General features: G+C 42.4%; 1 protein-coding gene across 1 annotated transcript; it reads left to right on the top strand.

Annotated features, from left to right (window-relative positions):
* The first annotated feature begins 338 nt into the window (after nucleotides 1-338).
* LOC308282451 (phospholipid phosphatase 2-like) lies at nucleotides 339-23,889 on the top strand. The gene is made up of 6 exons (XM_080722797.1): nucleotides 339-742; nucleotides 16,485-16,636; nucleotides 17,208-17,470; nucleotides 17,765-17,822; nucleotides 19,211-19,387; nucleotides 21,127-23,889. The coding sequence occupies exons 1-6, from the start codon at nucleotides 682-684 to the stop codon at nucleotides 21,283-21,285; spliced, it is 870 nt and encodes a 289-aa protein (XP_080578923.1). The 5' UTR covers nucleotides 339-681; the 3' UTR covers nucleotides 21,286-23,889.
* The last annotated feature ends 3,764 nt before the right edge of the window (nucleotides 23,890-27,653 follow it).

The raw sequence follows: 27,653 nt of genomic DNA on the forward strand, positions 1-27,653 counted from the left end.
ACTTAAGTGTTACTTACTAGGTTTTTTTTTAAGGTTATGAGAAAGTACTCACATATTTTTTTGTAAAATAGAAGTATCAATACCACTGGTATTGATACTTTTATTTTACAAAAGATATGCGAGTACTTTTTCCACCACTCAGCAATAGACAGACAGACAGACAGACAGACAGACAGACAGACAGAGGGGAGCCAGGCTAGGAAGTCTGGACGGGGAGGAGGGATCATTCCACTGCCTGTGCTGTGCTGTGTTGCTGTGTACAGTACGCTGTGCAGCAGTAGTAAAGTAAAGACTCATTGGTTTTTCTGGGGCACTTCGAGCGCTGTGAAATCGAGGGATCATTGCAGCTGGAGTGTCGTGTAGAGGCGCAAGAGCCAAATGCCTCTCCGTCTGGTCATGAATCTAGTCTAAAAGAGTGTTCTAAAAACTAAGAGTGTTCCTCTTTGAAATAAACACACCTCTGGTTGTCACTCCCTGGCCAGGTAGGAAGAGGATACCGGAAGAACTCGTCATTACAGGTTGTTTATTTGCATAGTCTGCAGATTTTCTTTTTTACTCCCAAGGCGAGCGAGCGCGCAAATGGACTCCATGCAAGTAGACCTCTCATAAAATAATAGTTCTGTTTATTAGGCTAGACTTCTTTTTTAACCTTCGTGGCGTGAAGAAGAGACAGACGGGAACATGAAAGAGCTGAGGAAGAAGAAGCTGTACGTGCTGATGGACGTGCTGTGCGTGATGGTTGGTGAGTTGTGGACACTCTGTACACTAATATATGCTAGGTTACCTGCAGTAGGTAGGATGTCACAACAGTGCATCCCATGCTTTAGTTTTACGAGCGTGATGTTTTTTACTTTACTGTGGTCAAACCGCACTGTTTGTCAACACGTTTTTATGAGCGTGACACTACACCAATTATTGTGTTTACTTTATCCTTTTCTCTTTTATTTTTACTTAGTTTGAGGTGCTAGTTTTACTTTAGCCCAGTGGTTCTCAAACTTTTTCATGTCTTGTCCCCTCAAATTTACACTTATTAGCCCGTGGACCTCCATTTGAAATTAAAGATACACCAGGGACCCCCATAAGAGAAGATTTTTACGGCTCTATCCGTGATTCTCAACAAGGACCCCCAGTTTGACATGCATTAGTCTACAGCCCCCCATTTAATTGTATTTCTAAAATTCTATCTCTGGGACCGCAATTTATAATCAATTTAATCATCCCTCTTCTATTATTTTACATGGATTGATAAGGGATGTAAACAAAGTCAGCCTGACAATGGCCAAAATTATTATTTTATCATTATTTTTGAATAGAAACACATATAGGCTATGAAGCTTAATCTTTTATAAAATATTTTTGAAACATTATTTTTATTTTAACATCCGTTTTTCAAGAAGTTGACTAATGTAACTTTACTGCAGACCCATAAGGGTCCATTTGGTTCCTATAATAGACCTATCATTTAGCCCCTCAAGGACCCCACTTTGAGAAACATTGCTTAGTTTAACCTGCTTTGTCCACAGGACAGCAACTCCATCAGTGTGTGGTGTTGTTGAGAGGCATCTTTAAATTTCATAAACATTGTAAATTACCCTTTACCATTTTTTCTTACCTGACATTGTGAAAGCCTAAACTGTTTCTTTTAAAGCAAATTATATAATTGCATGTCTACTTGTGTGGTTGGTAGTGTCATACTTTGAAGCCAGACTGTCGTCCATTTATTGTGTTTACTGTACATGCATGCAAATTATAGGTAAAATTTGTTGACATGCTAGATACACCATTAGAAACTCTGCTGCTATCATACGCCATTTTCTGCAGTGCTGGCTGACTTTGCAGCATTTTACATAGTTTCAGGAAGCTGAATGTTTGTTTATGGAAATTTGATATGCATGTCTGTGTCCCCTTTATTCTTCAATATTTTGTCTGCCAAGAATCGCTCAAAGAATGTTCTACTTCCACAGTTGGCAATGGCACTATAAACATGTTTATGGTCCTGTTTGCTTTGCAGACAGTTATTTTTATTTTTATTTTAACTTATTTTGTAAACATAACGTAAATTTATAAAAGATCCTATTGGGCTGTAACGGATCATGGACACCCTTCTGTACTGTAGGGCTGTATTAATAGAATGTGTAGTCACTGCTTAGGTTATTTTAAATCAGGGGTCTTCAACAGGGGGTCCGGGACCCCCTAGGGGGTCCTCAGAGTTACTACAGGGGGTCCTCCAAATTGTTCTGACATTTTTATATTACCGGTAAGCAATTGTACCCTAGCGTCCATATTCTGAGAACTTTAGCCCAAAATAGCAGATCTACAAGCTCACTGAGCTTGTAGATCGGCTATTTTCGGCAAAGAGGTTTGGTGTAGAGGGGAAAAAGAGCAGAATAAGTACAGAGTGAAAGGTCAAGTTTATTAAGTATTGACGGTTCAAGTGGTTAAATATCTGAAAACACAAATTGACATGAATCAATCCAAAATACACTGATGATCGTGCTGTCAAACAGTGAAACTATATGGAATCTATGAGGGGTCCTTGGCCTTAAAATGTTGAAGAGCCCTGTTTTAGATCATTATATAGGTCCATGATGAAAGACATTTTTAATGAATAATTCATACCCAAGTTAATATTGTCAGGATCAAATCCTCTCCTGTTTGACTCACATAATACATTTTCTATACAATATATTGCAGCCAACACAATCATAAGGTGCCACATAAAAAGGAACCTTGGATAATGTTTCCCCCTCCATCACCCAGAATTCAATCTGCAGCATCTTCAGAGATGTTTGTCAATTTGTCTGACATGGTGGCTGTGAGCTTTCTGCTTGGTGTTCAAAGAAAATAAAAAATAACTCTAGCTATTGGTATACATTTTTCATATATTCTATAAAGTAAATTAAAGCAAGGCCATCAGTGATTTATCTATGTTCATTTTATTTTTTTACACAAAATACAGTAAATTGGTATTAAGTTTAGCAGATAGTGATATATTATGTATGCATAACAGGGGCTGTGTGCGTGCTTGCTGTGAAAAGTAACGTTTAATTCATGCTCTATTACATGATAATGTCACTTGCACACACATTTCCAAGTAGAAGTTTGATTGAAAATCAGTTGCTTTCGACAAGTGATACCAGAGACACTTATTGCATAATGGACTCTAGCAGCAACTTGATCTGTCATGTTTGTGTTGTTTGTTGTGTGGTGAGATGGTGGCTGTTGAGCGAGAAGAGAGGCCGCCTGATGGGATCGGCTCCATGGCTACATAAACCTGTGGGGATTGCACTTGGAGGCAGTTGAACACTGTATGCATCCATGGGAAGACGACCACTATCTAGGGATGGGACGATAAGCTATATTATCGTTTATCGTGATGAAAAACACTCAACGATAATCGTATCGCGGAGATTCAATTTATCGTGATTTCATCCTCTGTCATGCACTGGGATCAATTCACCTTTTATTTGCCAAGCTGCATATCCAGTACCACTTAAACCCTCTATAATTGGTAAAAGGTACTTATAATATACGTACTTGATACAGTCTTTTTTTCACTCTCTATCAAATGTCTTTGCCAAAAAATAGGATAATGGATTTTGATTATCGCGATAATATCGTAAATCGCGATTTCTTTTGCCACAATAATCGTGATATGAAATTTTTACATCGGCCCATCCCTACTACTATCACTCTCTTTGCCTCATAGAAGTGTACAGTAGGCTATATTAAGCTTAACCATGTTATTGTCATACGTCTGGGATTTTGGGGGCAGTAGTTAATTAGTTAGATTGTACGTATATATGGGCACATCTTGACGGCCCAATCCCACCCACTGACTCTCCCTTTGACTATCTCCACTCCCAAATAATAAAATCAAGTGGACCCAATGGTTTTCTTGTCAATGATTTATGTGAGGTTGCTTCAAGTTCACCCATAATAGTAACTTAGCATTAATGTAATAGACTGACAGCCTATATTAAAGTGTGGTTTGGAGTTAGGATCGCTGACCCTTGCTGTTTTGTATAGTCTACACAACTCAAACATGTGATTCAGCACTCTTTGACACCCTAACCCTAACCTTGTGGCTGGTTTTCTTTTATATATGCACTGACACTCACTGTGTTGCAAGTACTTAATTAAGAAATATAATACATAGCAGTTGACCTAGACAGGGCGTAGTTCACTAATTTATTTAACACTAGCCCTTACCCGTTCAAAGATATGAGCTCCGAAATGATGTGCAGTGTGTGGATTATGGGATGTGCACTGTGCACACAGTATATGAGGGATGGAAAGTAACTTTAACTGGTGCTTGCATGCTAATATGTAGGAGCATCAATGTAAGAAATACCCGTTCCATTTAACGGCTACAGAGATACTGTGTACCGATCTGCATGATTTTGGACCACATCTGTAACAGGGCCAGAACCAACCCCCCCACCCCGCCCGCCCGCCCGCCTGCCCGCCTGCACACACACACACTCCCCCCCCCCCCCCGTGTGTGTGTGTGTGTGTGTGTGTGTGTGTGTGTGGGTTTGTGTGTGATTGTGCATGGCCTGAACAACAGCGCCCCTCCCTTAACATGTGTGGTCACAAAAGGTACTGTAGGCTAAATAGATATAGATACACCATAAAAATGCAATTATACAGCATACGATTTGTGAAAGTGACAAACGGGCTTCACAGTTATGTCAGGTGTGTTCATATGCTAATGGTGATGCGATTTCAGATCAATTGCTCCAGCCACTGAGGAGAAACACTGTCACAGACGGACACTCAGACAGACGGACGGACAGACATTCGGAAAATTATATGTTAGATAAGGTCCAGATTTTTGGCTTTCTAATGACCCTACTTGTTGGCAGCTGGGAAACCTGTGGAATTCATCATCAGGGATACTCAGTCTTTCTCAAGCTCCTCAGATCTTGGTTTTAGACTTGTATTTGTGGTCAGTGTTCTCTTTCTTTCTTTCTTTCTTTCTTTCTTTCTTTCTCTTTCTTTCTTTCTTTCTTTCTTTCTTTCTTTCTTTCTTTCTTTCTTTCTTTCTTTCTTTCTTTTTTTCATGTATCCCTCTCTTCCTTTTTCTCATTCTCTGTCTATGTAAGCCTACACTCAGCACAAATAGATGGAGGGTGTTGGCTGAATGCACATGGGAAGGACTGAGGTTAACCTCTCCCTGTGTCTACAGCATAGTTGAAGGTGCAGTAGTAGGTACGACTACGAGGTAGGCTACAGAGAAGTCACAGGAGACAGGAGTAGGACTTGCTGTATTGAGTTTCACTGACTCCAGGTGATGTGAAAAGTAATGGAGAGGTGTGGATTATCATAATACACAGGAGAAAATATTATGTGACTAAATCGCCCCAAGCCCAGATATGGGCACAGTTGTTATTGCTGCTGTTGTTGTCAGTTGTTCTCTGTGAATTATTTTGTAACAAACCTGTTTTGTTAAAAGCAACTTCATAATTTGATGCGCGCGCACGCACGCACGCACGCACGCACGCACGCACGCACACACACACACACACACACACACACACACACACACACACTGTGGCGGAACATAAAGAGATTTCCCCCTAAGTATTCTATTTTCCATACCGCTCACGTGTGTAGGAATCATTTGTGCATGATGATGACGACAGCTGATAGTGGAGATAATGTTACTAAATGTTCCTTACCAGGTGAGTCATTCTGAAGTCAGCAGTGGTGGAAAAAGCGCTGTGCAATGTAGATACACTCTGTTCCAAGTACAATTCTGGTAGTAAAAACAAATATTTCAGTAAAAGTACAAAAATTATTGCTATCAAAATATACTTAAAAGTACCAAAAGTTAAAGTTTTCATTATGCAGAATGTCCTGTTTCACAAGCTATCATGTCTAAAATGTATTAAAAAAATATTTTGAAAATAAAAGATCTACAAGCTCAAGTCATGTTGAGCACATTTTAAATTGGGCTGAAATGGTTAATGTATGTTTTGTAATAATAATACAAATCCACAAAGTAACTAGTAACTAAAGTTTTCAAATAATTGTAGTGGAGTAAAAGTGAACATTTGTGCAAAACCTTTTTTAAGTAATTTTTTTTTTTTGCTTCTGGGGGTCCCTTTTGAGCACCACCACTGATATAGAAACATACGTTCGGAAAAATAACATTTATAGAATCTGCCTCTGGTCTTAATGGGTTAAGGGCATTTTTGGAGTTACAAGCCCCTGGTCACTTTTCATGGGTGTGGGGCTAACTTTGTTCAACACACTACCCATTAGGCTGGGAACTGGGAACTCACAGTACACTAGGACCCTAGCTCTGTCTGTTCTCCAAATTGAAAAATATTGCACATGAATTTGGTGTTGGCGTAGTATGACTCACTGTATGGTTTTATCTTTTCGCTCATGACTGCCACAAACAAACAGTATTTTCTTTGGTCACATGACTGATTTATAGACTCTTTCAGCATATAATGTTTTCATCTTGTTACATTTTGGCTTAATCAAAATATCACCATGTTCCTTGACCTTGTTGACACACAGATTCGAGTTATACATGCTTCAGTGTCTCTCTGGGGAGTAAGAGCTCTCATGTGTCTGTGTTGGGAAGACGGATTGAGCTGGGTTCTCAGAGAAATGCATCGATGACACTGATGGGAATTGTTGTCCCCAAGAGAGCTCTGTCATGGAAACTGGAGCCCTTTCAACAAGCACACGTGAAGGCTAACATATTCTGGATCTGAGGAGGATCTTTTCCCCTTTTTCAAGTATTACAGCGTATTAAGGCTATTATAATTACCAAATGTTAATGGCTTTTAGAGAACCTTGAAACCAATGTAATTTGTTGCATATACAAGCAGGCAATCTTTTTTTGCTCCTACTATACATGTTTTCTTTGGGCCTAAACCTGTGTGGCCCATTTCTTTGATCTCCCAAAAACCAGACTGTTTGATTGCCCAACCAGATTTAGCTGCCCACCCTCCATCCCTCCCACATGCCCTCTTTACTTCTACCCTGCTTGGTGCTCAGCATGCGTACACGGCGGCAGGAGCGAGCCAGCGGGATTAAACATCAAGAATAGGCAGCAAGAGCAGGATTTGGTGTGACTGGGGAGGTTGGGCGTTCCTCGTGTGAATTAGAATTCCAGAGACCGACACTGACTGAGGTTGTAGGCTCAGCACATACCTTCCACATTAGTCAGTCCAGCTTGTCCAGGGGTGAGACAGAGAAGGAATGAGGGGCTTTAGTTGTGTGTTTACAGCACTTAATGCAATCTGTTAATGTCAGTAATGTTGCTGGGGCACTGCAGGTTTCCTCCCGCAATACCAATATTATAGAGACGGCGATACATAAGGATTAACCTAAGGGACGGAGTCAGAAAGACAGAGAGAGAGGGCGATTGTAGTCCTGCCTCATCCACACTGGGATGCAATGTAAGGGCAGGGAGGTGGTGAGAGGCTTCAATAAAGAATGATGGCAAGACATATCATGAATATGTTCTCTCTCTAGAGCAAGCAATTCGTGAGAATATTCTCCTCTGATGAAATGAAGTTGAGAACTAGCACTCTCATGCTCTATTACACTAAGTCGATCACTTCTCACCTACATCTTGCCCCACAAATATACACACAAGACCAGACGACCTCCCAGGAATATGCATGATGAAATCGCAGGGTGTATGATATCTTAAAATTGTGAATTGTTGTGTCTGTCTAGGTGGTTTCATGGGTGCTTTAGGTTTTGGAACTTAGCTAAGTAACTGTTAGACCATTAAAGGTATTCAGCCATCCAGATGAGCGAAAACAATACAGAGAGGAAAGCTGAGACATAGGCCTACTGTAGGAAAAGAGGACCTGGCAAGTGGAAGCTCAGATAGTGAGACTCTGGTCCAAATCATTCAGTAATTGCACATCTGCCTGCTAAATAAAGCAGTGTCTCAATTGAGGCCTCTATATTTACAACAGCCAAAGAAGTGTGTGGGAAGAAGCAGGAACTGCAGACTGACAAGAGGAAGTGCCAGGGAAAGAGGAATGAATGACTTTGTACAGGAGATGAAGTTCATTGGAGGGCAAGACTTTTCACAGTCCCCGGAGAAGATTAACTTTAGGTAGGTAGGCATTGTATAATTGATAGATATGTACCACGTACCGTACAATCCTCTTCTGACTGGCACTGACTCTGTGTTTCTGAGAGCCTTTTGACATAATGATCATTTACTTACCTCTCTGTCTCTATACTGACCTCTACTATAATGCTCATTCAGCTGAAGGGAGACACCCAGGCACCTTAGTGAATGGAAGTGAATTTGTGGGCAACTCACATAAGAGGCATTAAATGTTCCAAAATGGGGGAAAAAGCCTCTGAAATGCGTCCTTCTTTAATCTGAGACAGGAAATATGAGATCTGCATCCTGCAACTTCAAACAGGTCTCCCATTAGGGGCTCAGGCAGGGGATCTGTGAGTGGCGGTCGGAGATTTGCTTCCTGGCTGCATTCCAAACGTGCAGTGTTTCCTTCTGCTGTGGAGGCAGGTGTCTGTAAGACGGGTGGGCTCAGAACCGCCAGGCAGCACCCCCTCTGCCCTCCTTTCCTGTGTAATACTTGGCTTTTTCTCCACAAGACAGCTATACACAAGGACATGGGGTTTTCGGAGTTCAAGGCAAAGAACTTGGCTCTGTCTTTAAGCAGAGGCAGTTTTGGAACAGGTTCAATTTGGGCTGTGGGATTGTCTTGCGGTATCCTGAAGACCTATTTTGTCTGTCCGTGGTTCTATTTCTGTCTGCAAGGAGTACGTGCATGTGTTTGTGTCTGTCTATCTGTCTGTCTGTTTTTCAAGAGAGATGCTGGTTAGTCTCTCAGATATTCTTTTGCTGTGGTAATGTTCGTGACACACACACAAACACACTTCAGGGCATACTATTCATTCTGCCTAGGACAGCAGCCCAGACTTTTTGGGCAACTTCATCTGAGAACCAGTATTATTTTGATCCAAACTTGTAGATTTGTTTGACATGGTAATTTCAAGTGTTTGTTGAATCAATGCTTCGTTATGAATGTACACAGTTCTTACAAGCTAGGAAAGGGGTTATTTGAGGCCAGGTGCTGTGATTTAAGTAAACTATTAGGCTGTTTTGTGCACCACCAAGCCAAGCGAGATGCGCAGAGGACAGGTACACTCAGACATATTTTGCAAATTTATAGAAGGATATAACCTTAGCAAACTGGCATATCTATCCAATAATAACATTGTCATTAGATCTAATCTAATGGAATTGGTAAGGGGAATATCGGTGTATTAGGTTTTTAACACACTGTGCCTTTGATTAAACAATTATTTAATCGCAGAGTGCCTCGCTATTTTATAGATTTTTCCTTATTTTGGAAATTACTTGCAACCATTATCCCCAATGGCCGTTGCAAGGATTTGCATTGGTGTGGCATGGCCTTAAAACCGTTTTGTTGCAAGGAGTTGCGACTATTTGCAAGGAGTTGCATTGGTGCGGTCCAGGGCTGGGTGCAATAACTGCAATACAGTGGTTGTGTAATGCATACTGCGGTCATTCAAAACAACTTTTCGGCAGAGATACCACGATACCTCCAAGTCTGCCATACCGTCGGAAACAGTGACTTTCTACCGTGATAACAATCCTCTACCGTGATAACAATCCATGGATGGATGGATGGACATTTCAACGTCTGAAATGTCAAAAATAAAAGTATAAGAAGGATACAAAAACTAATTTCCTGTATCCCCAAAGTTTAAGTTATGCAATTTTATTGAAAATAACTTTTTTAATTTACACAGTGTTATCTTCATCGTTGATTTAATTTGTACAATCTTGAGTTAAATGAACACGTGTGTCGGTAGGTGCTAACGCTTTTCTACAAAGCCCTACATTTTTCTACCACTCCACTGTGATTAATGGTCCAGCCCTGGCAAGTGTTAAATGCTTCATAAAATATTGGGACTTACTTTGTGACTCCTATGTGGAATTAATTACACTCCTGCCATTTTTATAGTGACTTTCAACACTTGCCATGTTAAGCAAATAAACTTTTCCTTGATTTTGACCAGACCAGCTCTGAAACTGAAAATAATTGCTGTATATATAGTATATTCCTATGTAGTCTTATGCATTTGCTAAACAAACCGGATATACATTGAGGTACTACAGTATAGGGGTGGAAACCAGAATTTGAGTTTAGCTTACTGTACATTTCCAATGTATTTGCCCGCATTGTCAACATTTTACTAAATGTGGACATTCCGTTCCATGTAGGTCTCGTGACATAATACTCTTCATGTCACCATGTCCCTCTCAGTAATAACAGCAATCAACACAGTAGCCCTTCGAGGACAAGGTTTGTTTTCATTTCAAATGTCCAGCAATGTAAACTCCCTGATAATGTTATGCTTTCAAATAATGTTTCAGGGTCTTTGACAGCTTGTGTAAATTTCAATCACGTTCCATATTGAAATAATGTTTTGAAGAGACTTGGCAATGGCACAGCCTCTGGAAGGACACGTTCACTGAAAGTTCAATAGTTCATTATTGTAGTCTTATCTGTGCTTTTACAGTATTGTTTTTCACTGAGATAATATTGTGTTTATTTCGCTGCGGTCAGACATTTTTAGAAACAAAGAAAGACATTATCAGTAAAGGAACATCTGAGTTTATGCTGGAGTAGCGGCAATCACAATAAATCCAGAATAGAAACCCTTGCATATCCGATGTCTCCGTTTGACTCACGTCCAGCCACGGGGGATGGGACAGGAAAATGGTTGTTTCTTGACGGTGTCCTTTGCAGCTGGAGGCAGGATGCAGCCATCTACCTCAGGCCACCTCTGTCCCGCTGTCTCCTTACAGTCCCTGGAGTCCCCTCGGACAGGACGTGAGCTGAGCTGGAGAACCCCTGTATTGTCTTGTGGCCCATCATGGACAGGATTGGTGGCACTCAGAGGGAAATGGTTGGAATATGAGGCTTTGTTTGTCCAGTTTACCACCGCCTGTCAAGGCCAGTATGTAGCTGTGTAAACAATGTTCTAGCAGGCGTCTTGTTTGGTGGCAGCCAGTGGGAAGCTGCCGGCCTTCGCTGTAACAGGTGGCACCCAGCTTCTGCTGTTCACACAGAGACAACTAACAGTCTTTCATAACTCCCACCCCTGCGATTTGCGATTCAGCCACACTTTCATCATCAAAGAAATCTGAATTTTAGGCTAAAAAAAATCTTAAATAATCCAAATTGAGTGGATTACAAAGATACTTCTATAATGTACGGGCTGCAAAGTTTGTATCAATTGTATGCTCTTACACTCCAAAATACGTTTTTATATTGGTCCCATGTTCTCCCTCAATAATTTTTTTCCCCCATAATTTTCATTTTCTAACCGTCCTTAATGAGGCTTAGGAGCTAAATGTACATTTGTTTGCCAGGGGATCTGGCCCCTTCCGTCACGACGAAGTGTCCTTGCGCTAACTGCTCCCTGGGTACTGTTCAGTAGCTACCCACTGCTCCTAATAGGCAGGATGGGTTAAGGCCAAATTATACTTGTCCACCAAATTATACTTGTCCACCAAATTATACTTGTCCGCATAACCGCATCCGCCTAGCAGCCATCATATCGTATTGAGTACAGTCTGTGTTGCTCTAGCTCAGGGGTGCCCAACCTTTTTTGACCCAAGGTCTACTTTGAAAATGTGCCACCTAGCTGAGGGCTACCAGCCCAAAATGTACCGTAACACCCATTCAATATACATGTAAAAAACAGAAAATATTAATAGATATTATAACATTGTACTCACTGTACTGTACTGTAATCATACTGTATAGTAGGAATTGTAATTGAATGAAACGATTGCAACTTCTCACATTGGGCATACAGACAGCATGACCATTTATTGCACACTCTGCATATTATGCACTGACAACACAGTTTAGTTTTTTTTTTTTCTTCTTTTTTTTTTTTTTTTTTTTATAGTTTTTTTATAGTTTTTTTTTTGTCCTTTATTCCATGTCAGTCTCTCTACCTTAGTGGGAAACCTGGCACTGGGAAGAGGAGGCTAGCTTGTCAAAGTCAGGGTTGTATGAGCTGGTTGCAAGTTTTAGGCAGGCCACAAGGTGCTCATCTGTCATTGTGGCTCTGTACTTTGACTTGATGAACTTCATGTGAGAAAAAGCAGACTCACACAGGTAGGTTGATCCAAATTCAAATGGGTCTGAGCCATAGAGCTATAATAAGGGTCTGAGCGGCTTTGGAGCGAGGAATTTCCTCCGCTCCATTCCTCCGCTCCGCTCCGCTCCAAGCCGACCCTATTGGGGCCGCGCGCCGCATGTTTCCAACAAAACAGAGCCGTGCGCAGTAGCCTACTAGTGCAGTGAAGCCTTGTTGGCACCGCGGAGATGGAGAGGAGAACAGACAGAGAATTCCCTTTATCACGATTTCACTCATCCACACACGTAGGCTATGTTTATAATACATAGCCTACCTTGTGTCAGTTAAGTTATATATCACCAGCCAGTCAACGGATACGAATTCAAGTGAGACTGATTGAAAAACACACGCCACGACTCGCCTCCGTCTCTCGGTTGTGGTGATTAATCAATAACCAGCTGGATTTAATATTGCCCGTCTTATTAAAAAATACAATGCCTTAGATTAGATGGCGTCTTTTGTAACAGTGAACGCAGGTCTCCATCAAGCCGAGGCTCACGTAACGTTACCGCAGGCATTTGTGTTGGGAACACTTGTTGTGCAAAGCAAAGGAGAAAGTGTTTCGCATATGGTAGCAAAATCCTTTTTTTATTTTGGCTGGTGACTCTGATTGACGACCCTGAGCGGAGCGTGGAGCGAGCGCGGAGCGAGAAATGCGAAAATCAACGGGAGCGACGGAGCGGCGGGGAGCGGAGCGGTGCGGTGGCCGACCAGAGCGATGAGCGAGCGGGACAAGAGCCCTCTGGAGCGCGGAGCGGCTTTAGTTGCCGCTCCACTCCGCTCACATGCTCTGCTACACGTTGAGTTGAGTTCAGTCAACATCATCCACTCGCTCGGAGTCGTTTCACTGAAACGCCCGATGTATGTCCTCCCCCCCCGAATTAATAAATTATTTCTTTGAAATCATCTCGCGGTCCACTGGTAACCAGCCCGCGATCTACCGGTCGACCGCGATCGACTGGTTGGGCACCCCTGCTCTAGCTATTGAATACGTGTGTGTCTGCAACACAAATTGTAGTATACTGGTAATCACAACCAAGCATGTTGTCGCGTCCGACTTAGGCTATTGATAGAGAAGGTAAAACAGCGTCATAAGACAAAGTGCATCACCGTTCAACTAGAATTCTCCAAGACAAACATTCCGTAGCGGCTAAACCCTCTTGTTGGTAAAATAATATATAAAAATAACAGAATAAAGAATACTGAAATTACTCACATTAACATTTTAATTGTAGGTTTACAAAGTTTTATTTTAAAAACACTAAGTGTACATACAGTACATGGCTTGTATTCTTGATACAATTTAAACAACTAAATTGTCAACGGCAGTCTCACCCTTCTACGATGATAAGTTCTGTAGGCAGCACAATGAATGAATATTGATCTCCTTGAGATGCGCTGTCATTTTACAGATTTAGCTACTACGTCTGCGAACTTCCCATGTAAACTCTCAGCCTTTCAGCCGAGAATCCAGCACAGATGGTTTGGGACGGATGAGTCACTCGCCGTCCTCCTGCTTGTGAGGAAAACAAGCGCTCTCCTTCCCTCGTTCAGCTACTGATACGGATACTCTGGATCAGTTTAGTATTAACGCACCTGACCTGTGTTTGATATAAGCTGATTTTAGAGTAGATTATAGTCTGTTTTATCACACTAAACGGAAACCATCAGAATCATGGATTGGTACTATCGGTTTTATAAAAATAGATGTTGAGTTGAGTTGAGTTGATTTGAGTTGTGAATCATCTTATCTTGAATGACCCAGCAACTCTATTTTCGTTTTTACCCATTACTTGTTTGTCTCTTCTGTTGTCCAACCCCTCCAAGGTTAGGTTACTTGGATTGGCCGTACAATGATATGTGTCTATCCTGTTGTTCCCTCCTTAACACAAAGCTTCTTCTTTCCTGTCCTTGGACAGCTCCAATGAGTCAATACAGCTCTTTGTCTGGTGTCTGTGCGGGAACATGTGCGCAGTTGGTGTGCCACTAAACAATGTCAGTCTTCATCTGATGTCACCTTGGCAACATACTGTGTCAGATAACAGCAAAGACCCCATGTTGTGCATAATATATGATGACGAGGAAGTTTATTTAGTATGAGAAAGTTAAACAATGTTCTGTCATTGCCCTTTAAAAAACAGATTTATCCCCAGCCTGCAAAATCTGAGACGTAATGTCTATTAGTGATTATATGGTATAACTAGCCAGTGGTTGCAAAACTTCAATGCATTTCTATTCATGCTTGGTTCAGCCAGGTGAATCCAGGTGAAATTTAAGATCTTTTGTTGATTTCATCTGTAGAGCCACTTCATTCATAAAGGGGAAGCCACAGGATTTTGGAAGGGTGAGAAAGCTGGTGGTGTTTTAGACTTAGAATGTTCACCTCAACTGAATCCAAACACCAACATCTGCATGTATATTTATATTTAGTCTCAATATATGGAAGTGGACTCCTGGCCTCTCATCAATATGTCTGCCTGGAAGTCCGCCTGGGATTATGTCAGCTGCAGACATTTGTTGGAAGAATGGGAGGGGTTCGTGCCACTGATTTACACAGAAATGTAATACTTTTGAGACTGCACTTTTCAAGTGTGCGCAGTGATTTTTTTCACGACTGTTTTTCTTGCATTTAGCATGCGGCCTCATGGCATTTTCATACTGGCCCCAAGGCTGGCTGTCTGCCTGCCATGTGGTGGAGTGGAGTTTTCAGTGAGAGGAATTCACTTCACATATACGTACGGTAGATGCCCCGGGTCCACTGCTCCACTCCTGGTTCTACATGAAGGTTTGCCCCAGGTTGTTGGTAAAGCACACCCCACCCCTAAGCAGCAAATTAGGTCTTTCTCACACTCTTTGTATCTGTTTAAACAGCAGACGCAGGGTAATATCTGCAGACAGATGTGTTCATTAGTTGAGCTTAATCAACAGGAACTGTAGTATAGAACATTTAATGTCTTCCTTATGGCTGATCTGTGGTCTTCCTTCACACATCAGACTGTGTGTGTGTGTGTGTGTGTGTGTGTGTGTGTGTGTGTGTGTGTGTGTGTGCGTGTGTGCGTGTGTGCGTGCGTGCGGGCGTGCGTGTGTATGATGGGTTTTTGGGATGAATGCCTCAGGATAACTCAAGGACATTTCTCTATTCGTCCAGGAGTGTTGGGCAGCTATATTTGTGCTTGTGTGTGTGCACACAACCATGACCCAAATCCCTAAAGAGTTATAGCTGGTAAAAGTGTACATAAGCATGTGTGTGTGTGTGTGTGTGTGTGTGTGTGTGTGTGTGTGTGTGTGTGTGTGTGTGTGTGTGTGTGTGTGTGTGTGTGTGTGTGTGTGTGTGTGTGTGTGTGTGTGTGTGTGTGTGTGTGAGTGATTTGTGCCAGCTTGCATGTGTAAAAATACTATTTCAACATTTGTTTTTGCAAACCCCTGCCAGGCGAGTGTTTGCCCTGCTTGTTTAGGTCCTCCAGGCTGTTCATCATTGTGCATTTCAAAATAAAAGGTGCTCAGGGGCAGGCAGAGGGAAAATAATTTAGCAAACCTTGGAGAAACATTTTGACTTCCCAGATTAGGAACTGATGTCATGTCTGAAACTCAGAGGGGAAAAGAAAACAGACCTGTTATTTATTGATTACATTCCTTTCGCAAAATAATGTTTTTTCAGTCCCGACTCCATTATCCTGAATTAGCCACATGCTTATAATCATAATCTTGTTAAACACTAATCGTTCATCTCAATCAAGCATCGCTGTAACTGGACAAGATTCTTTACATTTTAAAATATAATCCTTTTGATCATCTAAACCAGGGGTCTTCAACATTTCAGGCCAAGGACCTCTTAGTTGAGAGAGAGATGAAGCAGGGAGTAGGGACCCCCACTACCTGTTCATAGATTTCATATAGTTTCATTGTTTGACAACACAATCATCAGTGTATTTTGGATTCTTGTCAATTTATTGTTTTCAGATATTTAACCACTTGAACTGTCAATACTTAATAAACTTGACATTTCACTCTGTACTTAGTCTGCTCTTTTTCCCCTCTACACCAAAGCTCTTTGCTAAAAATATTTGCTATTTTTGGCTAAAGTTCTCAGAATATGGACGCTAGGGTTCAAGTGGTTAATATAAAAAAGGAGAAAGATTTTCTTCTATCACTCAAAGATTTGGAGGACCCCCTGTAGTAACTCTGGGGATCCCCTAGGGGTCCCAGACCCCCTGTTGAAGACCCCTGATCTGAACCCAGGCTAACCAGGCTCTGCTTGTTTTGCTTTACTCTCACTGTAGCGGCGCTTCCCTTCATCGTCATGAACATTGTATTCAGGCCGTACCAGAGAGGGGTGTACTGTGATGACGAGAGCATCATGTACCCCCTCAAACCAGACACCATCACCCATGGCCTGCTGGCTGCTGTCACCATCTCCTGCACTGTCATCATAGTAAGTCCTGTTCCTCCTCTCATGGGAGAAATATTAATCCTTAAGGTCTTTGCACACTGCTGCTTTTTTCGGGCCGAATATCAGAGCGAATTTCGGGGCACATAAATAAAAACATCAACCTCACCTTATGTCAATCGCGTTTGCACACTGCCGCCCGTTTCGTATTTATTTTCGGACAAGGGTTGATTTTTTTCCGGTTGCCACTGTGTCCCTTGCTCTCTCTCTCTCTTTCCTCTCTCTCTCCCTGGCCTCCGGATTTCGGATTTCCAAAACGCAACTGAAATCAACATCTAAATTGTTGTGGACTGGACTTTGTTTACTGTCACAGATTGTTATTATAACTGAAAGTAAAAAAAAAAAGTTACTTAAAGTGCTGTGTGTTAGGAGTACTGGAATAGTCCTGCGACACACAGGATATTAAAACCGTTTCCCTCTCTCTCTTCTTTTTTTTGGGGTGGTGGGGGTTGTTTAATGGTTCTAGCTTGAGGATATTTAATCTTCTCAAACTGCTATAATGAAAGTCTGAATAATATCATCTCTGTCTTCTCCTTTCCCTCTTTTATTCCCCCAGGTCTCCTCTGGAGAGGCCTATTTGGTCTACAGCAAGAGAATCTACTCCAACTCTGACTTTAACCAGTATGTAGCTGCCCTCTACAAGGTATTGGGCACCTTCCTGTTTGGGGCAGCCGTCAGCCAGTCGCTAACTGACCTCGCCAAGTTTACCATTGGCCGACCGAGGCCCAATTTCATGTCCGTTTGCGCCCCCAAGGTCTGCAAGGGATATGTGCTTGAGATGAATTGCACTGGCAGGCCTCGAGACGTCACAGAGTCCAGGTAGGAGACGCAAGCATTTTCATTTATTTTATATTTGTCTCCACCAGCCGAAGGCTGAGGGAGAGTATGTTTTCCCCTCCGTCCGTCCGTCCGTGCGTGCGTGCGTCCGTCCGTGCGTCCGTCCGTCCGTTTGTCCGTTATTTTACTGTGTTTTTGTTTGTTAAATGAGGGGTGGGGGCATTGAGCAACACCTTCATTTTACTTAATGTTAACAATGCCATGCTGGTGCGGTATTTGAGCTCATGTGGTAACAAAGGTGGGATTACTGATGTTCTTATTATTGTTTTTATCCAGGTTATCCTTCTATTCCGGTCACTCTTCCTTTGGAATGTACTGCATGCTCTTCCTAGCGGTAAGTAGAACAAAAGCCTTCTATCCACTGAGTGGACGCCATGGGAACACATTTCACATCATGAATCAGTCTCATGAGAGCCCAGACGGAATCATCTGATGTCATGTTTCTGTTTTTAGATCAGTATTAAAGGACTGATTGTGTTGTGTTGTGTTGTGTTGGGGGGGAGGATTTCATAGAGTCAGTGCCTGTGGACATATAAGGAGAAGGCACGAGTTCCATTGGAAGAATGTAGACACTTAGACAAAATGATCTGGAGGGAAATGCTGCAACTTCTCAGAGATGATGAAGGCAGCACCAGGACTGTTCTCGGTGCCCCTTTGTCTGTCCAGTTCACTGCCCTTGGCCTTGGTTGGATCTGTATGAAGAGCCAAGCGTTGCTGCTAGACTGTGTGCTTCAAGGGGCCAAGCAAAGCAATTTGTCATCCTCTAAAATGGCAATAGCAGTTGAAATAAGAGACTGAAATTTCACTACTGGCTAGAATCTGTAAAAGCCTGTGAAATACTGTGCCACGCAGTTTGTGTTTTGGTTATTGGCTTGAAGTAAACAGAGCTAAGCTTGCAGATGTCCAGCTTATGTACTGTCTACTGTATTACTGTACAAGCGTCCTGCAGTGTTCAGTGCTGAGTTTGAGTGGCTGTATGGCAGGGGGGCTCTACTGTAGTGCCAACATCCACGCCACTGACAACCAGCTTGTGGAACCCCAGGAATCTGTGTGCCCTTGCCAGTTTCAGACCTCTCTTCCTCCTTTTAAAAAGGAGTTTCAGTTCATAGTACGGGATATTTTAAATGATATTTATAATGATATAACACATTTCTCCAGTTAGACACAATTTTAAAGCTTACCTACTGTAAGTTAACAGGTTTTCTTTTTACTTAAACGTAGTGGCAATGCATGCAAGTTCCTTTTCTTTTATCGCTGGGGTCTGGACTGAAGCCTAAATGGAGCCTGCCTGATAATGTATGCTATATAGTTTACCTAGAAAATATTGAAAGTTCAAGGTTAAAGACATTTTAAAGCTGCATTACCTCACCACTTTATCAACAGACAACATTTGACTGCAAATGCCAATTCAAATAGATGCTCATGCCAGTTATAATAGCTTCTCTTCTCCGAATGATGTTACCTTGTTTGGTCAGAGGGCATTTTCAAAGGCCAGAAGAACCACTTATGACATCTGTTAACAGCCTTGTGAAAAATAGAAAGGAATGCTTAAATAAACATGCTCTTTCTCACTATGCATGCCCTTGACTTCCCCTCTCTCTCTGTCTCGTTCCCTTCCCTGGTCTGTCTCTCCTTGCCCTTCATCACCCTCTCTCCCTAAACCACTACCATCCATCCATCTTACTCTCCCTCCCTTCTCTCCCTCTCTCCCTCTCACTCCAGCTGTACGTCCAGGCAAGGTTGGTGGCCAAATGGGCAAGGCTCCTCCGGCCCACAATCCAGTTCTTCCTGGTGGCCTTTGCGGTGTACGTGGGTTACACCCGAGTCTCTGATTACAAGCACCACTGGAGTGATGTGCTGGTGGGCCTGCTGCAGGGAGCACTCATCGCTGTCCTCAACGTGAGTGCTGCTCTCCAATGTCTCTTTGAAGTTGGGAAGTCCTACAGCAGTGTTTCTCAAATTTTCAAATGTCAAGGTCTCCCCTTAAAGGAGTAGTTCACCCCCCAAAATGACTTTTTTTCTATTGATTAGTCACGCCATGGAGATTAGAGTTCAATAATATTTGTCACATTCCTAAGACAACAATTTGATTCGAGTACATTTACCCCCGGATGGGGACCCGTTTCGAAACGGGTCCCCATCCGGAACGAATGGGGGTAAATTTATTGTTATCACATTTTTGTCTTAGGAATGCGACAAAAAACTCAAAATATGATTGAACTCTAGTCTCCATGGCGTGACTTATCAATAGAAAAAATCAAACCTCGGTTCGAAGTGGAGTGGTGAATCTGAGCAGCGTGCGTGCGTGCGTGCGTGCGTGTATGTGTGTGTGTGTGTTGAGTGTGCCTGGCCTGCACAAAACAGCGCCCCTCCTTTAACTAGTGTGTTGTGTGTGGCCACTCAAGGTATTGCCAGGCTACGGACACGGCCAGCCACCCAGCCACCCACCCATGGACATACCCACGGACATACCTGTCTATTGGGAGTGCTTTCACCACTCCAAAAAGTCATTTTGGGGGTGAACTACTCCTTTAACTCTGACAGTGAACCCGTTAGGGTTCATTTGGTTCCATTTGTATTTTGTACACTGTCAGAGTTACAGACCCAATTTTGATCCCCAGGTCTAAAGGAACCCACAGAGTCCCTGGAATCCATTTTGAGAACCACTGTCTCTTCCAATGGTGTTGGAGATTATAGTCGATCAACAGAAACCATAGAACTAAGAAGGTTTTGGATTTCCATGTTTCATTCATAACGGAGATGTGGGTTGCATAGCTAGCTTCAGTCTTGTTCAATGTTATTCAAACATCAGACCACAACTTTGAGTCTTAGTTTTCTTTGTTTCTGACTCCATGAAAACATTCTTTAGAGAAGTGTGGTCTGCCCCCCTCACTTCACCACTGACTTTATTTACATAGTGATTTATTGAATAGACACAGTGACTACGAATATCTATAATTCTAGACCTAAAAAAAAGGGTTAGGGTTAGGGTTAGGGTAAGTGAAATGTTATATTTTCTGCAGTTTTCAAAAAGCGTATTATAACATTTTACAAGTTAAACTCAATATTTGAGACACCCATATTTTAGATTAATTATTTTCACAAAAGTCATTTGCTGCTCACTGGGAGTCTCCTACACTAGGCAGGTCTCTAGGCAACAGCTGTTTGGCCCACTGGAGCACACCATCCAGCTGGGTGTTTTATTGTTTGACCACTTCCCTGTTTTGATTGAAGTGCTGTCAGAAATGTCTGTGGAATTCCTGAAGGTGTTTGCGTGTGTGCGTTTGTGCTTGTGCGTGCGTGCGTGCGTGTGCGCTCGCATGTGATTCATATTGGAAAGTGAGACTGGGCATTCAGACTGCTGTGCGCAATTTGAGACCCTCCTGGGCACAATATTTTATGGTTTCTTGTGGCTGGAGGGGCCTTGCGTCTCCCTGTGTGTTCCACTCAGATATATCTATGTATGTGTGTGTGTGCACATGTATGCGTGCATGGAGCAGCTGTGCAATGAACAGGTCCTTCCAGACATGTGCAATCACACTTTCCACCCCAGCCCTTGCATGCTTTACATCCCTTGCACTTCTCCATGGGAAAGATTATTCTCCAGCTGAACAACACCAACCTTCATCTCTCCATAGGTTCACTTTGTGTCGGACTTCTTTAAGAAACGCCCCCCTCGCTGCGCCAGCCCAGAGCCTGAGAGCGACGAGCCGGAGAGGAAACCCAGCCTTCAGATCGCAGACGCAGAGCAAAACAACCATTACAACTACCACCATCACAACACGGGGCCTGTGTGAACAGGGCTTATGGCCGGGGTCCTTGGGCTGCAAGCTGCTAACCCAACCATGTGTACGAGAGCCCAACCAGAGGGCTTCAATCTTGATTTTGTTTCCTAGAGTATGTAGCTCTATGTGAGGGGGGTCCAACTGTGACCCCAGTCTGCTGTCTGTATTCCACAGCATGCAGACTTAACAATCTTTCATGAGACGACCGTGTGTCTCAATATGGATTCTTCATTCTGCAGCGTACAATATGTAGCTGTTTGACCCGGGGGTCAACCTAATGGCCTCAGGCGACAGCTTACAGCCTCCAAGCCCGCAGCTCCAGATGTGTCAACCACTTACACTGCACCTACCCCTCAAACCACTGGATTGACTGAGGGGACTGCGCCCTATTCCCGGGTGCCTGAGCTCCCTCTCAAAGATGATGACCTCCTCTCCTCCCAATGGAGAGAGGAGTATATTGATTTTGAAGCATCATTGCTGATGCTGAAGTGTATAGGCTATTCTTATTAAGTGAGTTTCCGTTTTAATGGCCTTTGTGTACAGAATCAACTTAGCTGGCATTGATGACGACACCATAATGAGGTCAGAAGGACGATAAGAGGGTTTAATATTGTTGAAGGTATAATGTCTAGATTGATCCCATTTTGGCGCACTTAAACCTGGCCACATGCTAGGAGACTCATGCTGGATCCCTCCAATACTAGATGACCGCAAAGTTTCTATTTAAGTTCTGAGTTGATGAAAGGATCACACAGATCTTTGTTGTAAGTTGTAATAAGACGGCCAATAATGTGCAACATGGAGCCACACGGCCAATAGTGAAGACTGAAGTTGTAGACATTTCAGACAACTTGCTGAGCTGCTAGCTAACTTGTTTGTTCAGGTATAGATCAGGCTTACATAGTTTTTATAGGAGACTGACAAGGCAAATCAGTCATTTTAATGTTGGTGTATGCTACTAGTCATCCTTTTGAAATAACGTTTATGACATATGTTTTGTCAACTGATTATTACAATCATTGCTCACCTCATTCTACAGGTGTTCCCCAAGATCTGTCCACATTAGTCTCAGAATGTGACCACTAATGGGAGCAGCTCTGACTAGTCATAAACATGATCACACCACCAGATCATCAGGTCTGACCTCTACTGCCAAACAGTGCCAATATATCTCAAGGCAGGGACGAATATTTAGAAGTATAGTCACTAGCATGTGGCCACCTAAAGTAATTTGAACAATTGATTGATTAGTTTTTCACCTGTGTGAAATGGACTGCAGAGTGGTAGTATACATTGACGTGGATAGCTTGTCTTAGATTTTTAACAGTGACATACCACTACTAGAGTGTAAAAAAAGTGCCATTTAAAACAGTTGGAAATTTAGCCTTAATCCTTACCTTAATTCTTTCAATCTTTTTTGCTTTGTTTAGTTTGTTTTTGTTACATTGTGTTCTGTTATTATATAATGAGAGGGCCATTTTGATAATGGCGTTAATTTATTTGAAATACAAGAAGTGCTTTATTTACTCGTGGAAGAATGGAAAAAGATTCTCCATGCCAGCGCTGTTTAGGTTTTGTGCAATCACCCCCTGCTTGCCACTACGAGCCACTAATACCATATCTGTCTGCTAATATCATGAGACATGTTTCATGTTCAATTAAGTCTATATTATGTACATATATATGCATGTATGTTTTTACTCTACATGTAGGGTATGTTTTCATTTCACATGTACAGAGCACCCGTGACTAAACCCGGTGCCTTCTCAGACTAGTGCCTTTTGGAGTTGCCACACAAAAGGATCCAATTCCAGTTCTAAACATGAACCAGATGCCTTGGCAGGGCTTTTTAAGGACTGTTGTAACGATAAAAGGTTCCATACCAAACACCAAACTCTGTGCTGCAAGCTGGTAACATTGCACCTTTCCCACTTCAAAGATTCCACTGTGTTCTCCTTTCCCTGTGCCATGTGCATGGATGGGGTTAATTTGCGAATAAGGGCTCCTGTACAGTTGTACAGCCCACAGTGGACTGATGACATTTCAGACAGACCTGATTAAAAAAGGGAAAACCCAACAACGAGGAAGAAAGAGTGAGAGGGATTCTCACCTGGTAGTGATTGTGAGGGCCCCAGAGATGACCTGGGACTGTGGAAAGCCATGGGACCATAGAGGTGGAGACTGGAGAGGGGCCCCTGTGGTGAGCCATGGTCCCTTGGGACATCTCCACTCCATTAAAAAAAAAGAAGAAAAAAAAAAAGATTGGCTTTGAATTTCAGAGAATGAGAACCACCTGGAATGGATTTAAGTGGAGTGTTGTGCAATCCCCCCATCCTCTCACCTGTGTATTACTACAGCCACCATCCACCCAGCAGCCCAGGTTACACAGCACAACAGTGGATGGTGATCAGGTGTAAGTAAAAACGTCATGGTCTTTGATTTTGCTCCAGCTTCTCCTTGTAACTAGACTCTGTTGGGCTTTCTCTACTCTATGTGATGTGGCTCTGTATCCTTTTATATTTCCCCTTGGTGTTTCAGTGCCTTTGAGTAGGTCTTTGCTGGCCATTCTTCTATGTACTGTGTGTCAAATATAAATCATGTGTTTACTTTTGTACATTGACTCATCTGTAGATTTTCTGTGTGTAACGCAGATCATTTTAAATAAAGAAAACTCTACAGAAGAAAGAAAATCTAGAGTACATGATATTTTATTTGAGTTTTGGATTTTTTCGTTTTATCTTTATTTTATTTCAACCTTTATTTTACCAGGAGTAGTCGCATTGACTACTCAATACTCAAAATCTCTTTTTACAAGGGAGTCGTGGCCAAGACAGCAGCACAATATGTTTCATATAAAATAAACAACAACATAAAATCCATTTAATAAACATAACCATACAAATGAATGGTGTTCGGTAACAGGACGTGTGCAGACAGTGGTCAAATAATCCTCCATCCTGTTTTTAAAGTCCTCCATATTTATAAGGGAGCCCAGTTTGAAGTGACTGCAATTCAAAAGATTTGATTATGTTACTCTCTCTTTCTCAATTATGCAGTTAATCCCATACAGTTCATGGTGAAAAACATATACTTTAGTGTAACAATTGACACTATTTTAAACCTGGATGTCCTACTACTGCTACTAGTTAGTATACAACAGTGTTAGACTACAAGAAAATACAACATAACAAAGCCCCTGTGTAAAGGTTCACAATAGAGGGTATGCGTATGCATAAAGTGAATGGCAAAACGAGTGGCACATCGAGTGGCAAAGTGAGTTTAACGTTGTTTAACTTTGTTTAATGCAATCAGATAAGACTTTTCTGTTTGGTGTATGGGCTGTCAAGTTTTTGCCACTCAGTAGGCGTTCCCGCTTAACTTTCTGGTATGATGATGATGTCATGCGCATACCCTCAATAATGATGTTGCAAGTAGATGATATGCATCTGCTGAGCACATTGACACGTGTTAATGCCCCATGATTTATAACACGGAGGACAAACTGACAACTTGTGCATCTCTCTTCTCCTTGAAAGATTCCTCCCAAACCCTCCACTTATCCATAGTTTCAACAGGGCTAATTAAAACCAAGCGGCAAGGATTTGGGAGAGGTTAGGCAAGGCTCCACTGCCATCTCAGTGAGCACAGCCCAGAGAGTACCTCTCCCCCAGAATAAACACATGTATTTATATGGAAATAAACACTGTACCCGTGGGGGCATGTAGGCGTGGCTTTGGCAGCTATATTGAAAACCTACGTCACCTCTCATTTAAATCAATATTAGTCATTTGTTGCAAGTCCTGCACATGTGCTAAACTCATTTTCTATATTATTACAATCTGTACTGTCAAAACAACCCAAATTGGACACTGTTATTCAATGTGTTGAAAAAAAGAAAAGCTCTCCTACAGTCCAAAGTGAAAGTAAATGAGTACACTATAAATGAGCTTTCATCTAAATGATAGATGGTAAATGGTGCATTTATTTGTTCCAAGGCGCATACATTCAGTCATGCACACACACATTCATACACCGATTGGCAGAAGTAACCATGCTAGGCACCAACCTGCTCGTCGGGTTCATCGGTTCAGTGTCTTGCTCAAGGACACTTTGAGACTAACTCTGGGGGAGCCCGGGATCGAACTGGGAATCTTCCAGTTTCCAAGCGGCCACTCTACTCCTGAGCCACTGCTGCCTGTATGTTTTTAATTTAATCTACAATCCTAGATATTACTTTTAAATATCTGTGGTGAGGTGGTCCCTATAGTAACTATAGTTTCTGAGCCTATCAGACCACATACCTGCCTATAGTTAGGCTACTGTATGAAAAGAATGGAAAGATGCCACCTGTCTGGACTCTTCTTATCTCATACACTGTAAAATCCTGATAGTTTCAATTGTACACAGACACACATACTGTAAATTAAACTACTGTAGTAAGACGCCTCAGGGCGACATGCGACCTTGCCCTTGGCCATCTGGCCAGGGATGTATATCGGACCAGTTACCCATAATATGGGTAACTGGTATAGAGACCCCTGGTACCCATATATGGAGATCCATGTACTGTATGGAGATATGCTGTGAGAGCCCAAACATGCTTACTCAGTTATTCGTTATGTGAAAGTCCTATGACGTCTATGACATCTGACATCATTTTATGCCCATACATGTCTTTAGAACCAGCCACACAGATATGGGCTGTCTTGGCCATCTGTCTTGGCCCTACAGGTATATGGATCAGGATTCTGTTAGTGTGGTATGTGGCCGATGTGGCCTCCATATTTTGGAATTCCCATATGAAGTCCTGTTAGATATGGGCTTAATATTGATGACATCAGGGAACTCCATATATCTGCATAAAAGGGATTCTGTTAGTGTGACATCACAGTGAAGCCAGAGCGTGATGTCAGAGCTCGAAAACCCATTCTGTTAAGAGTGGTTCCCCTGACATTACAGTGACATCAGAGCATGATGTCAGAGCGACAGTAGGCCTACACATTTTTACAGTCTATGGGTTGGTTTCCTTGTCACTGTGACATCACAGGTGATATCACAGGTGACATCACCTATGTAAAAGTCCATATATGGGTATTCCCCAGAATCCCTTTTATGCCCATATATGAAGATCCCTGATGTCATCGATATATATATCACTGGCCTGATGGCCAAGACATGGCCCATATCTGTGTGGCTGCTTCAGATATGGATCTCCATGTATGGGCATAAAATATATTGTATGTATATGGATACATATTATTATTATTATTAATAAAGGATAACATAAAATAAAGTCCATACATGGGCATTCCCATAGATCCCCAAGCATCAAACCCAGGCCCTAACTCGCCAAGGCACTGCTTGGCTTTATTAATTAACATACGTTTTATGCCCATATATGAAGATCCCTGTCCCAATTTCATCAATATTAAGGACATATCTGGGAATGCCCATATATGAGCATGTTTTGACATAACATTGTTGACTCATGCAGGGGTCTCCATATATGTGTCACCGCTAGATCGAGAATCAGGTAGATCGAGAACCGGAGCGCTCGTCGTGCGGCGCGGGGCGGAACAAGCGGTCGCTTTGATCCACAACAACGACAACGTAGCGTTGGCAGGGATGATAGCGCCTCACCCCACGGAGGTTATGGTTAGGGTTAGGGTTAGGCATAGTTTTACTGAGGTTAAGGTTAGGGTTAGGGTTAGAGTTAGGTATAGTAAGCTAATGGCTAAACACAGCTGAGCTAGGCTAGTAGATAAACAAAGAAAGAGGGGTCGCAAACGAGTGACGTCAGCGACTACACAAGTGAATGGCTGTTGTCGCCATCTCATGGTGATTACGCAGAATTAGACTATCAAAGTGAATTGATCCAGGTGGCGGTAGGGTAGGGCTGTGTGGTGAACGACAAAACGAGTGCTCTTACCACGATCTAACTGAGTTACCCAATCTATAACTGTAACATATGGGTAACTGGTCCGATATACATCACTGGCCAGATGTCTCCCTGAGGCGTCTTACTGGTATAAATACCAGTAAGACGCCTAAGGGCGAAAAGCGACCTCGCCCTAAAGGGTGCCATGTCTTGGCCATCTGCCCAAAGCGATTTGGTTCCCCTGGCATCACAGAGATCTCCATATATGGCAATAAAAGGGATTTAGTTCCCCTGACACATGTGATTGGCATTCACAGATATGGGCTTAATATTGATGACATCAGGGATCTCCATATATGGGCATAAAAGGGATTTGGATCCCTTGGCATGACAGGGATCTCCATATCTCCATATATGGGCATAAAAGGGATTTGGTTCCCCTGACATCACAGGGATCACCATATATGGCAATAAAAGGGGTTTGGTTCCCATGACATCACAG

The sequence above is a fragment of the Nannobrachium achirus genome, assembly GCF_963921795.1.
Source record: "Nannobrachium achirus genome assembly, chromosome: 1".
In the NCBI taxonomy this organism is placed as follows: Eukaryota; Metazoa; Chordata; class Actinopteri; order Myctophiformes; family Myctophidae; genus Nannobrachium; species Nannobrachium achirus.

Coding starts and splice junctions, on each gene's coding strand:
- LOC308282451 (XM_080722797.1), top strand. CDS start 682: ATGAAAGAGCTGAGGAAGAAGAAGCTGTACGTGCTGATGGACGTGCTG. Junction 743..16,484: donor CGTGCTGTGCGTGATGGTTG/GTGAGTTGTGGA, acceptor CTCTCACTGTAG/CGGCGCTTCCCTTCATCGTC. Junction 19,388..21,126: donor CACTCATCGCTGTCCTCAAC/GTGAGTGCTGCT, acceptor ATCTCTCCATAG/GTTCACTTTGTGTCGGACTT.